At 52.9% G+C, this 14,655-nt stretch overlaps 1 protein-coding gene across 2 annotated transcripts in view; it reads left to right on the forward strand.

The window, feature by feature from the left end:
- The window catches only part of nek11 (NIMA-related kinase 11), a 362,483-nt gene that overhangs the window by 307,333 nt on the left and 40,495 nt on the right, over nt 1-14,655 (forward strand). Inside the window, exon 15 of one of the 2 annotated variants that reach the window (XM_085989285.1) lies at nt 8,060-8,147. The exons of the other annotated variant lie outside the window; for it this stretch is intronic. Coding sequence (XP_085845411.1) covers nt 8,060-8,147 — 88 coding nt within the window. The remainder of the gene's footprint in view (nt 1-8,059; nt 8,148-14,655) is intronic. 2 annotated transcript variants of the gene reach the window in all.

Genomic DNA, 14,655 nt, shown 5'->3' on the forward strand with positions numbered 1-14,655 from the left:
CTAGGAAACTGTCTATCTCCGTTTTAAATTTATTTAATGTTGCAGCTTCCACAGCTCTCTGGGGTAGCAAATTCCATAGATTTACTACCCTCTGAGTGAAGAAGTGTCTCCTCATCTCAGTTTTGAAAGGGCAGCCCCTTATCCTAAGATTATGCCCCCTAGTTCTAGTCTCACCCATCAGTGGAAACATCCTCACCGCATCCACCCGATCAAGCCCCCTCACAATCTTATATGTTTCGATAAGATCGCCTCTCATCTTCTGAACTCCAATGAGTAGAGTCCCAACCTACTCAACCTTTCCTCATACGTCAGCCCCCTCATCTCCGGAATCAACCGAGTGAACCTTCTCTGAACCGCCTCGAGAGCAAGTATATCTTTTAAATATGGAAACCAAAACTGCATGCAGTATTCCAGGTGTGGCCTCACCAATACCCTGTATAACTGAAGCAAGACTTCCCTGTTTTTATACTCCATCCCCCTTGCAATAAAAGCCAAGATTCCATTGGCCTTCCTGATCACCTGCTGCACCTGCATACTAACCTTCTGTGTTTCATGCACCAGGACCCCCAGATCCCTTTGTACTGTAGCACTTTGCAGTTTCTCTCCATTTAGATAATAACTTGCTCTTTGATAAAAACTTGTAAGCTAAAGAAATCTCTATGTATTACAAATGCAGTAACCAACAGTTTCTACGCTCTGAAACTGACCAGCTGCAACATGGCATCCTTCACACCACTTCTGCAGCTGTCAGCTTATCAGATACATCAGAGCAGACTCAACTCACAGCAGGTTGAGCTAGCATGTTCCCCGAACAGCAGGTAACCCGTGGGGGAGAACGTAAAATTGCAAGGAAGCCTCAAAATACTCTTAAATTGGTTCTTAACAAATCATTTAACAAGCTCAATTGCCTCCCCCGCCGCTTGGTGTCAGGTCAGTTCTCCGCTGACAAACCCGACACCTGGGAGACTCGCGTGGAGGCGGGTTGACAGCGGGTTTCCTACCCCCTGTCAATCTTTGCTATTTTGACGGTGGACCCGCCTCCAGATCTGCCCTCTGACCGCCGGCAAATTCGCCATATAATGTCTACAGGGGGAGAAATTCGTTATGGCCCTGTTTGGGGCGCTAATTTTTGAAATCGTGAAAAATTAACGGCAGGCGCTAATGAATCTGAGCTTCCCCTAAATTGGCTGTTAGCGCTCCAGGAAAGAACTGGAGCACTAAATCAAGTGCTAATGACCTTATTAGGGCGCTACAAGGGCACTACCAGCGGAGTAATGATGAATTTCAGGTGCAATGCAATCGGGAATGATCCTTCACACTGGCTCCTTCCAGCTCTTAAAGGGGAGGTTGCATCATTGGGCAGATCCTTATTACCAGCATTGCTGGCTGCGAAGGCGACCTGTAACCAAGTCAATCCCCTGATCGTGATGGCTGATCCCACTCCCAGGGAGAGAGCTCGTCGTTTCACAGAGGTGGCATTGGTCGTGGGAGTGGGGCGAAGGGGGGCAGTGCTGTTCCCGGACACTGGAAGGAGGCCATTGCCCCAGGTCTTCAGGGCAACGTGGAGTGAAGTGGCCCGGGAGGTCTCGGCCAGTAGTGTGGGCAAACGCAGCCTGACACAGCGCCGCAAGCAATTCAACCACCTCACTCGGGTGGTCAAGGTGAGTACACGCTTCAACAGGTCCTACATACCAGCATCTGAACCTCAGTCTGTGCACACACCGCAAATCACCACACCCTCACCACTCACCCACCAAACATCTGCACCCACTCAAACTCACATCCACATCTCACGCCTTGCCTACAATCACAGCTATTCAACTACGGCAGGCATATCTCCCAAACACACAGCTGGACTCTGACTCACACACATTCGTTTCTCTTGCAGGCCAAGATGGCCCACAATAGGAGGGAGCAGCAGAGAACAGGCGGGGGTGAAGCGGACATCCAACAGCTTACGGACCTGGCGGAGCAAGCGCTGCGACTCATTGGGCAGCAGGTGGTGGGTGGTGTGGCCGTCGGCAACGTCGACCCCCTTGGGGGCAACAACGGTATGTTCATCCCCTCTCCTTCTCTCATCCCACTTCCCCCTCACACCACAAGCCTTTCCCACTTTCCAGCTCATTTACTGTCTGCATTCCTTGCTCCCTTCCTGCCCCCCTGCCCTCACATTAACACGAGTCTTGTGCCTTTATGCTTTCAGGTAATCAGCAACCAGATGACCAGCCTGTCCCTCAGTCTCCCACTGAGAGTGAGGAAGGAGAAGAGGAGGAGGAGAAGCAAAGCACCGCGTCACTGCATCTCTCACCCGCAGGCACCGCCTCAGATACTGGCACTTTAGAGACAGGTTTAGTAGAGGGGTCTGCACTGGGTGATGCACCGGGGGCGAGCGGGCTTCAGCAAGGCCAGGGGGAAAGGGTAGCTCAGGAGCCAGCAGGACTCAAATGAGGACCTCAATGGGGAGGCGTTCACAAGAAGGGTGATGTGTATTCACACCGAGATGATAGGTGCAATGGCAAGGGTGCCCGAGAGCCTGTCGGCAATGGTAAGGAGCGTGGAGGAGTCCACCTCCAACATTGTACAGAGCTCTGCGCACACCATGGAGCCCATCCTTGGCAGTCTGCTAAGGATGCTGGACTCCCTGAGAGACCGTGGGGACCCAGACCTCATGCCGTGTGTCATGGGCGATGTGGCAGCATCCATTGCAGCACAGGCGGAAGCCACGCAAGGTCTTAGTGCCGTAATGCAGTCAATGGTTGATGCCATCGAGTTTCAGACTGCTCTCATGCAGTCTCAGCTTGATGCCACACAAGCTCTGACTGCTGCCAACATCGCTTGGCCCACCACAGTCCAGCGGGTGTCACAGCAGCCCAGCAATCTGTGCTCCAACAGATTGGTAGGGATGCTGAGGTGCTGCCCCGGGGGAGTGGCAGTGGAGCAGGAAGCTGCTGTCCTCTCTCAGGATGACAGCATTCCTGCTCCCACCACTACCACTCCTCCACTGCCCTTGCCGCTACCTGTCATCCAGCCAGCCCAGATCACCGCCACCCATCCTGAGGTGGTGCAGTCTACAGCCGGGCCTTCCAGGCCCAGAGCTGCTCGAGGGTCACCTGTAGTCTCTGGCACCGACACTCAGCAGCCTTGCACCAGCCCTGCTGCAGCCACTGGGGACAGACTGCGTAGGAGCAGTAGATTAGGAAAAGGCACAGTAAAGAAGGGAAGTAAGGATTTGCACAAGGGTCATTATTTAATATTGTTGTTTTATATACAGGAAACTTTGAGTTATCCGGAGGCGAACCGTCCGGCAAGCTGGAGCCACCGGCAAAAATCAGGAGCCGTTTTTTATTCTTTTCGTTTCTTTTCTTTTCTTTTTTTGAACAGTCAAGCTCTGCAACGTCTGTAGCTAAGCAACAGCTTCAGCTAGAGACGCTACAGAGACGCTTGCCGACTGTTTAGAGGCTGTTGCTAAGCAACAGGGTTTGTTGATTCATACGGAGATGAAAATCTCCGTATGTTTCAACATTAGCTCTGGAGTGTACGGCAGTTTGGAGTGTACAGCAGCAGCTCGGTCCCGTCGGTGCCGGATAGCACAAAGTTTCCTGTATGTGGTTACAGATTGTGGATACTTTTATTATTGGAATGTTGCAGAAATGGTGCTGTGTCTCATTTCAGCTTTGGGGTGTGGTATGGAATGAGAAATTGATGGAATGATGGGGACTGGATGAGCAACTGGGAAGTGGCCTCGAATTCATTGGAACCGCAGTCTGATGAGGCGGTCACGGACCGCCCTTCCACAAGGCCGATGGAGTGGCGGCCTCCTCCGTTGCCGCTGTTCCTGTTCCTGTTCCTCCTCCTCGTCTCCCTCTTCCTCCTCCTGAGGTGGTGTGGCTATGCCTGGTGTGAATGGCTGGGCCCTCATGATGGTCAGATTGTGCAGCATGCAGCAGATGACGACGAAAAGGGACACCAGCTCAGCCGAGTACTGGAGGGCTCCTCCCGAGCGATCAAGGCAGCGGAACTGTTGCTTGAGCACTATGATGGTCTGCTCAATGATGTTCCTGGTGACGGCATGACTCTCACTGTATGAGTGTTAGGTACGAGTGTTGGGGTTGCGGAGGGGAGTAATGAGCCAGGTGGAGAGCGGATACCCCTTGTCTCTGACCAGCTAGCCGCGAGCTTGATGTGGTGGCTGGAACAGGGCTGGCCCATCGGTCTGGCACAGGATGAAGGCATTATGTCTGCTGCCAGGATAGCAAGCATTGATGGTGAGGATGCGCTGTGTGTGGTCTCACACCAATTGCACATTAAGTGAGTGGTAACCTTTGCAGTTATGGAATACCCCAGGATTGTTATGAGGTGCCCGCAAAGTGACGTGGGTACAGTCAATGGCGCCGTGCACCATGGGGAAGCCCGCTATCCTGGCAAAGCCACATGCACGTTCACGCTGCTTCTCTCTGGTCATGGGGAAGGAAATGTAGTCCCTTCTCCTTCTGTAGAGAGCACCTGTGAGCTCACAGATGGAGCAATGGATGGCAAACTGCGATATGTTAGATATGTCTCCTGCTGCAGACTGGAAGGATCCGCTGGCGAAGAAATTGAGGGCGACGGTGACCTTGACTGCCACTGAGAGAGCCGTGGTGGTCCTGATCTGAGGCTCGAGGTCTGGCTGCAGGAGGTGGCAGAGCTCGGTGACCACCTCCTTGCTGAAGCGGAGCCTTCTAAGACACTGTTCCTCAGTTAAATTTATGCAGGAGAAATGCTGCCGGAATACCCTGGGAGGGTAAGTCCTCCTGTTGAGAGCCCTGTTGGCCTTCCTCCCTCTGGCAACATTTTACAAACTTTCTCTCTGTCTCCACTGCCTCCGATGTTGATGCTGGAGGACGAGGTCCAGTACAGCCCCCATTAAAGGATGGAAATCGTACACTTTAAAATCTCACCGAAATGAAAGTGATAAATTTTACTGAGGCAGCAGACTCCTTCAAGTGGAAACGCTGAAATCGCTCAAAACGCCTGTTTGCCGATGACAAACTGACAAGGCCGCATTCTTTGCCGACTAAAAGAAAAACCGGATGTTGACGTCTTTATCTCGCGCTCCTCCAGCGCTCCTCCGACTGCAGACCGCCTCCTCTACCTGTCGTTGCTAACGGCAGGCGACAGGCGGGGGGGGGGTGAGAGTGAAGTTCAGAGCTGGGGTGCTACCGGAGCGCGGCGTACCCGGATGACATCGCGATCTCCGGGCGCAGGAGATCGTGGCGCTAGTGGTTACCGCCGCCGCCGTAAACCGCCACCTCGGTTTCACGGGTGTCGGTACGATCGCTGCGCCCGGTTGCAAGCGCCCCCCCACCGGTGGCGCTAACAGGAGACACGAAGGTGCCCAATTTCTCCCCCTATATGTGATCAATGTTCCCTCTAACTTTTTTTGGGGGGGGGGGCCGGGCGGCCCATCAAAATTCCGTGCGTGCGCGGTTTCTTTTTTGCATTTAAAAGCTGGAGAGCCGGCTGCACGGGAGCTCCAGAACGCAGTGCGGCCGCGCAGCTTAAAGGAAGCATCGTACGTGACCACCTTCCATCATAGACAATTGCACGCAGGCAGCCCCGTTTCCTGGTTGGACTGTCAGAACTGAGCTTTAGAATAAAATGCAACATACTTTCCCTTAAGAAGATGCCCAGCGTGTACCCGCACAGCTCATTTAATCATTTCCCAGCTTCAGTAAACTGCTGATGACAATCAAATAAATTGTTAATTGATATAATGTCAGCCATGGCTTGGTGGCTAGCACTTCCCGCCTCTGGCGTCAAGAAGGTCGTGGGTTCAAATCCCACGCTAGAGACTTGAGCACAAAATCTAGGCTGATGCTCCCAGTGCAGTGCTGACGGAGTGCTGCACTGTCGGAGGTGCTGTCTTTCAGCATGAGACGGTAAACCAAGGCCTCATCTGCTCGCTCAGGTGGACGTAAAAGATCCCACGGTCACTATTTCAGAAATGCAGGGGGAGTTGTGGCCAATATTTATCCCTCAACCAACATCACTTAAAAATAAAAAACACGTTATCTGGTCACGTTTGTGGGAGCTTGCTGTGAGCATTTTTGGCTGCCGTGTTTCCTACATTACAACAGTGACTACACTTCAAAATAGTACTTCATTGGCTGTGAAGCTCTTTGGGACGTCCTGTGGTCGAGAAAGGCGCTGGAGAAATGCAAGATTTCCTTTTTTTATCAGAAATTTACGACACAGAAGGAGACCATTCAGCCCATCGTGTCTGTGCCGGCTGAAAAAGAGCGTTCGAGCCTAATCCCACTTTCCAGCTCTTGGTCCGTAGCCCTGTAGGTTACGGCACTTCAAGTGCATATCCAAGTACTTTTTAAATGTGATGAGGGTTTCTGCCTCTACCACCCTTTCAGGCAGTGAGTTCCAGACCCCCACCACCCTCTGGGTGAAAAAAGTTCTCCTCAACTCCCCTCTAATTATAATCTGAGAAAAGCACTAGTAAAATTGATTTGGATGTGAACAAGTTAACACATAATAAAAATAGACCTGCTCCCCTCAGGAATTATGTTGCAAGAGTTGGTGTATGTACAAACGTTTGAAGTCTTAAATCCCTCTTTGTGACTCAATAATCACTTGGAAAACTGTCTAACAATTGGAGTTAGAGAGGAGTCTGATATCCTAAGCTTTCTAGTATTCTTGGACAACATTTAGTACCCAACATTGTCATTTAATTTCCCCAGCCAGCCATTATTTTATCTTGTTCAAACAGATGTAAAAATCCTAACTACTACAAATGAAGGTGCAGTTAAAAAAATGAAGAGCCTCGCATTAAGCAAAGTGCTTCAGAGCCCTGCCTCCCTGATGCTGTAAGATTATGGTCTAATAGCGAGCCGTACTTGGCCATTGCTGCCGAGGGTCTGTTCCCGAGAGTCTCTCGCTGGTATTTGAGCTCCGTGGAGACGATTTGACTGTCGCATTGGAGGAAAAGGTTGCGATCTCTATTGCTAATCGTAGAAGTGGAGCTTTTCAGTTGCATTTAATTCTTGCAGGCCTATTTTTTTTCGTTCTAAATATAAGATTATTTCTTGAGATGAAATCAAAAGAAAGACAGAGATTCTAGAAATGTCCAGCATCTGAAAGAGAAAGATATTCATATTCAGGGATTAAAGCTTTTGCACATTATGGTTTTAATCACAGATTCATTGGTTTGTCTGAATTCACTTCAACTCATGTACTACTACAAGACCGTACGATAATCTGACCAGTACCGTATTGAAAGAGAAAGGAAGACTTGCATTTATATAGCACCTTTTTTGAAGTGTGGTCACTGTTGTAATGTAGGAAACGTGGCAGCCAATTTGCGCACAGCAAGCTCCCACAAACAGCAATGTGATAATGACCAGATCATCTGTTTTAGTGATGTTGATTGAGGGATAAATATTGGCCCCAGGACACTGGAGATAACTCCCCTGCTCTTCTTCAAAATAGTGGCGGTGGGATCTTTTACGTCCTGAGAGAGCAGACGGGGCCTCGGTTTAACATCTCATCCGAAATACGGCACCTAAGAGAACAAAAATGTATTACCAACTTGCCCTTCTCTAATTGCACCTCCCGACAGTCCGTTAGAAGGTAGCAATGAGTGACAACGCTCCTGTGAAGCGCCTTGGGATGTTTTACTACGTTAAAGGCGCTATATAAATGAAAGCTGTTGATTATCTCTTTAAATTTATAGACCAGTATTCGCAGAGGCCAGAGAGCAAGCCCCGGCCTATCCTCTTGGCCGGATAATCGTGTGTGGCACCGGGAAAAATAATTTCATAAAGCCCTACTTCTCCTTACAGTGACATTGTTTTCCATTCACTGATTCCAGTAACTGGCAGTTTTGGAACTGCATCCTCACAGTTTGGGTGAAAGCAGCACGCCCCCAACTCATCTTTAATTAATTGCTGCAATTAATGACCTTGTGTAGTAGAGGTCAACTGTCTGCACCTCGGGAAATGCTGTGCTCGCATTAAACAGAATCTAATGTGAGAATGATGGACATCACAGGGTGTTTCTGCATTGATTACAGACAGTGGCACTGTGACTCCAGCAGTGCCCCAGGGTCCCACAGCTATCAACCGCACCATGGCTGAGACCAGGATGCACCGCATGAGGGCGTAAGTACCGTGAGTTTGTCTGTGTGCAACTAACTGGGAAACTGTTGGCCAAAGTTTGGTTAACTCTATGAGTACTGAATAGATATGATTTCAAACGTACAATCAAGTGTAAACAGGCAGTATACGTGCTTCTGTTTTTCTAACACTTTGAATTACGATCCTTTATTTGTATTTATCATCATCAGTTACTCCTGTGATTGTCTCCCGCATCGCTTTGCTTGTTTTGGACTCTCCGTGGGTGCTCTTTCATTGACTTGTGATGTTTTCCTGCAGCGTCATGGCATGTGCGTTGTGGACCCCGTTGGCTGAATCAAGGATTAGCTCATCCGCCTTTTGATGGCATTTCCTCCATCGGGTTTCCCACTGACGCACCCCCCCCCCCCCCCACCCAATCCTCCCCCTTCTTCACCCTCCCCCCTTCCAGGTGCTCAACTGCCCGAAGCCGTTAGCATTTTCTGGAGGAGGGCCGGTTACTTAGCCACTGCCCGGCGCTCAGTGATGACCAGTCACAGGTAGTACCGTCGACTGTCATTATGGTACCGGGGCTGCAGTGTGTACCATCTACAAGATGCATTGCAGCAACTCGCCAAGGCTTCTTCGGCAGCACCTCCCAAACCCACGACCTCTACCACCTAGAAGGACAAGGGCAGCAGGCGCAGGGGAACACCACCACCTACAAGTTCCCCTCCAAGTCGCACATTGCCCTGTCGTGGGAATATATCGGCCATTCCTTCATCGTCGCTGGGTCAAAATCCTGGAACTCCCTCCCTAACAGCGCTGTGGGAGCACCTTCACCTCACGGACTGCAGCGGTTCAAGAAGGCGGCTCACCACCACCTTCTCAAGAACAACCAGAAATGGGCAATAAATGCTGGCCTTGCCAGCGATGTCCATGTCCCAAGAATGAATTAATAAAAGGTTTTAATGCCTGACCTGACTCCAATTTATATTTATGCCAAACGGTAATTATAGCATATGAGATGTTGGGATAAATTTATCTTCTTCCATATTCCCTCATTGATTCAATTTATTGCAAGGGACTGCACTCCACTGTACAATCCATAGGCCTATGACTCATAGCTTGGAAATGATCGTATTTTAAAAGCTTGGAACAAGGTTAATTTAAATTGCTTCAGAAAATGTTACTAAGTATTGAAATCTCTTCTACACTTGTGATCATTCTGATTAGTCGCACTTGTGAAGTATTCAGCTCCTGTCTTTTGTGGAACGAATTTCATATTCAACACTTAAATAATGAGATTCCCGTACAATTTAGAATGGTGATAAAAAGACAGATATATGATGATATCTAATTCTAAATGAGCAAACTCACAAATAACATTCTTAATTTTGTCAGGTGGTGAAAAGACATCCTATTGCTGAAAGCTGTAACGTGAGCCTAGAAACGTAAAAGGAGAAATTGGTTCTTGTCGCGCACAGTTTAAGGGCGAGCTCATCCAAAACTCGGCTGCCTGTGTCCTAACTCACACCCAGTCCCGTTCACCCATCACCCCCCGTGCTCACTGCCCCGTGTCCTAACTCGCACCCAGTCCCGTTCACCCATCACCCCCTGTGCTCACTGCCCCGCGTCCTAACTCGCACCAAGTCCCGTTCACCCATCACCCCCTGTGCTCACTGCCCCGTGTCCTAACTCGCACCCAGTCCCGTTCACCCATCACCCCCTGTGCTCACTGCCCCGTGTCCTAACTCACACCCAGTCCCGTTCACCCATCACCCCCTGAGCTCACTGCCCCGTGTCCTAACTCGCACCCAGTCCCGTTCAACCATCACCCCCTGCGCTCACTACCCCGTGTCCTAACTCGCACCCAGTCCCGTTCACCCATCACCCCCTGTGCTCACTGCCCCGTGTCCTAACTCACACCGAGTCCCGTTCACCCATCACCCTCTGTGCTCACTGCCCCGTGTCCTAACTCGCACCCAGTCCCGTTCACCCATCACCCCCTGTGCTCACTGCCCCGTGTCCTAACTCACACCCAGTCCCGTTCACCCATCACCCCCTGAGCTCACTGCCCCGTGTCCTAACTTGCACCCAGTCCCGTTCACCCATCACCCCCTGCGCTCACTACCCCGTGTCCTAACTCGCACCCAGTCCCGTTCACCCAACACCCCCTGTGCTCACTGCCCCGTGTCCTAACTCACACCCAGTCCCGTTCACCCATCCCCCCCTGTGCTCACTGCCCCGTGGCCTAACTCGCACCCAGTCCCGTTCACCCATCACCCCCTGTGCTCACTGCCCTGCGTCCCAACTCGCACCCAGTCCCGTTCACCCATCACCCCCTGTGCTCACTGCTCCGCGTCCTAACTCGCACCAAGTCCCGTTCACCCATCACCCCCTGTGCTCACTGCCCCGCGTCCTAACTCGCACCAAGTCCCGTTCACCCATCACCCCCTGTGCTCACTGCCCCGTGTCCTAACTCGCACCAAGTCCCGTTCACCCATCACTCCCTGTGCTCACTGCCCCGTGTCCTAACTCACACCCAGTCCCGTTCACCCATCACCCCCTGTGCTCACTGCCCCGTGCCCTAACTCACACCCAGTCCCGTTCACCCATCACCCCCTGTGCTCACTGCCCCGTGTCCTAACTCACACCCAGTCCCGTTCACCCATCACCCCCTGTGCTCACTGCCCCGTGTCCTAACTCACACCCAGTCCCGTTCACCCATCACCCCCTGTGCTCACTGCCCCGTGTCCTAACTCGCACCCAGTCCCGTTCACCCATCACCCCCTGTGCTCACTGCCCCGTGTCCTAACTCACACCCAGTCCCGCTCACCCATCACCCCCTGTGCTCACTGCCCCGTGTCCTAACTCGCACCCAGTCCCGTTCACCCATCACCCCCTGTGCTCACTGCCCGGTGCCCTAACTCACACCCAGTCCCGTTCACCCATCACCCCCTGTGCTCACTGCCCCGTGTCCTAACTCACACCCAGTCCCGTTCACCCATCACCCCCTGTGCTCACTGCCCCGTGTCCTAACTCACACCCAGTCCCATTCACCCATTACCCCCTGTGCTCACTGCCCCGTGTCCTAACTCGCACCCAGTCCCGTTCACCCATCAGCCCCTGTGCTCACTGCCCCGTGTCCTAACTCGCACCGAGTCCCGTTCACCCATCACCCCCTGTGCTCACTGCCCCGTGTCCTAACTCGCACCCAGTCCCGTTCACCCATCACCCCCTGTGCTCACTGCCCCGTGTCCTAACTCGCACCGAGTCCCGTTCACCCATCACCCCCTTTGCTCACTGCCCCGTGTCCTAACTCGCACCCAGTCCCGTTCACCCATCACCCCCTGTGCTCACTGACCCGTGTCCTAACTCACACCCAGTCCCGTTCACCCATCACCCCCTGTGCTCACTGCCCCGTGGCCTAACTCATACCCAGTCCCATTCACCCATCACCCCCTGTGCTCACTGCCCCGTGTCCTAACTCGCACCCAGTCCCGTTCACCCATCACCCCCTGTGCTCACTGCCCTGTGTCCTAACTCGCACCCAGTCCCGTTCACCCATCACCCCCTGCGCTCACTACCCCGTGTCCTAACTCGCACCCAGTCCCGTTCACCCAACACCCCCTGTGCTCACTGCCCCGTGTCCTAACTCACACCCAGTCCCGTTCACCCATCCCCCCCTGTGCTCACTGCCCCGTGGCCTAACTCGCACCCAGTCCCGTTCACCCATCACCCCCTGTGCTCACTGCCCTGCGTCCTAACTCGCACCCAGTCCCGTTCACCCATCACCCCCTGTGCTCACTGCCCCGCGTCCTAACTCGCACCAAGTCCCGTTCACCCATCACCCCCTGTGCTCACTGCCCCGTGTCCTAACTCGCACCAAGTCCCGTTCACCCATCACTCCCTGTGCTCACTGCCCCGTGTCCTAACTCACACCCAGTCCCGTTCACCCATCACCCCCTGTGCTCACTGCCCCGTGCCCTAACTCACACCCAGTCCCGTTCACCCATCACCCCCTGTGCTCACTGCCCCGGGTCCTAACTCACACCCAGTCCCGTTCACCCATCACCCCCTGTGCTCACTGCCCCGTGTCCTAACTCACACCCAGTCCCGCTCACCCATCACCCCCTGTGCTCACTGCCCCGTGTCCTAACTCGCACCAAGTCCCATTCACCCATCGCCCCCTGTGCTCACTGCCCCGTGTCCTAACTCACACCCAGTCCCGTTCACCCATCACCCCCTGTGCTCACTGCCCCGTGTCCTAACTCACACCCAGTCCCGTTCACCCATCGCCCCCTGTGCTCACTGCCCCGTGTCCTAACTCGCACCCAGTCCCGTTCACCCATCGCCCCCTGTGCTCACTGCCCCGTGTCCTAACTCGCACCCAGTCCCATTCACCCATCCCCCCTGTACTCACTGCCCCGTGTCCTAACTCGCACCAAGTCCCATTCACCCATCACCCCCTGTGCTCGTTGACCTACATTGGCTCCCGGTCCGGCAACGCCTCGATTTCAAAATTCTCATCCTTGTTTTCAAATCCCTCCATGGCCTCCCCTCTCCCTATCTCTGAAATCTCCTCCAGCCCCACAACCCCCACCCCCCCCCCGAGATATCTGTGCTCCTCTAATTCTGCCCTCTTGAGCATCCCTGATTTTAATCACTCCACCATTGGTGGCCGTGCCTTCTGTTGCCTGGGCCCTAAGCTCTGGAATTCCCTCCCTAAACCTCTCCACCTCTCCACCACTCTCTCCTCCTCTAAGACGCTCCTTAAAACTGACCTCCTGCCCTAATATCTCCTTATGTGGCTCGGTGTCAAATTTTTTGTCTTTTAATACTCCTGTGAAGCACCTTGGGACGCTTTACTATGTTAAAGGCGCTATATAAATACAAGTTGTTCTTGTTGTAAAACGGGGTGGGGGGGGGGGGGCACATGACGAGGACGAGTCCCAGATGGAGGCCTCATGGAATTAATGGGAAAGTGGCAGCATGGATACGGAACTGGCGCAGGGACGGGAGGCAGAGGGCGGTGGTGGGGGGATGTTTTTCAGACGGGGAGCTGGTTTGCTGTGGTGATCCCCAAGGGTGCAGTATCGGGTCCATTACTCTTTATAAACGCCCTAGATTTGGGTATAGGGGAACAGCAGCTTGTCGGTATCTGGTAGCGCAGGCAGCAGAAGGAGCGCATGTCAACCCAAGCACCCCTCCCACCCACCCCTTCAACCACCGTCTGCCCCACCTGTGACAGAGACTGTAGGTCCCGCATTGGACTCATCAGTCACCTGAGAACTGATTTTTAATGTGGAAGCAAGTCATCCTCGGTTCCGAGGGATTGCCTAAGAAGATGAAGGTATCTGGAACGCTCTACCCGAAAAGGCCTTGGAAGCTGATTCCAACAATAATTTTAAAAGGGAGTCGGATGGGTTCTTGAGGATGAGGAACTCACAGGGTTACGGTCACAAGGCGGGGGGGGGGGTGGGACTGAGCACGACTGATCTTTCAAAGAGCCAGTAGAGGCACGACGGGCCGAATGGCCGCCTCCTGTGCTGTAGGTTTCCATGGGGGGACAATTCAGTATCGCCCTGTTTGGGGCGCCATTATCGGCCGTGCGCAAAGATTAGCGCCTGGCGCTAATTATCGCCTCCGACGGCAAACTTGGCTTTTATCGCCCCTGGAGGTGATTGGAGCGCTAAATCAGGAGCTTCACACCTGTCTTAAGGCGCAAAGGCCGAGGAGCGAGGCGCTATCTCAGAGCGCTGGTGAAGCAAGGAAGGGCAAATCAAAATGAACCTGCAAAGTGCTGCTCAGTACCCAAAACTCCTTCACACAGCGTTGAATCTCTCCAGAAGTCTCTCTCTCTCTCAGAATGCGTGGTGCAAAAATGTCACCAACAAAAAAAGGCAGGAAGCGGTCGCCTTTAAATAGCGCTCCCCCAGTCCCTTCCCAGGCAGTACGGCAGGGGGCGCCACTCAATATCCGGTCCGGGGCACTACCGGGGTGTTGTGCACTCGACTGACGTCACGATCTGCCGGCGCAGGAGATTGTGGCAGTAGTGTTTAGCGCCGCCGCAAAATGTCTAGTTAATTTCACGAGCGGCGCAAACATCGCCGTGCCCGGGCGCTGGTTGCTTTGCGCCCCATTAGCGCCCTCTTAAGGTGCTAACGGGAGGCGCAAACAACTGAATGTTTTCCCCTATAATTCTATGAACATCCCACTTCCAAAGGACGCCTGGAAGACCCCTGATCTGACATTCAGTCGGGCCATTTTTCAGACGTCCCTGTCGGCTGATAAAACAGGCTCCTTACATATGTAAATGTGGGGATGGGGGGTGGGGGGGGGCTGCTTTAGGCCCCATTTTACCAAACTGGATATCGCGGAGCAGAAGTGAGAAGCTTGCTCCACTCGTATTTCTTCAGCAGCCACTGCGTTCCAGGCATCGCTCACCACCAAAAGGTTAGTTTTTCTAAAAAAAAAAGTTTTAAACACTCCTATGGAACCAGGAGGAGCAGGAGTAAAATAAAGACTTGTGTTTCTACAGCGCCTTTCACGA

The sequence above is a fragment of the Somniosus microcephalus genome, chromosome 5 (assembly GCF_052327205.1).
Source record: "Somniosus microcephalus isolate GS21.2 chromosome 5, FLI_Smic_1.0, whole genome shotgun sequence".
NCBI classification, from domain to species: Eukaryota; Metazoa; Chordata; class Chondrichthyes; order Squaliformes; family Somniosidae; genus Somniosus; species Somniosus microcephalus.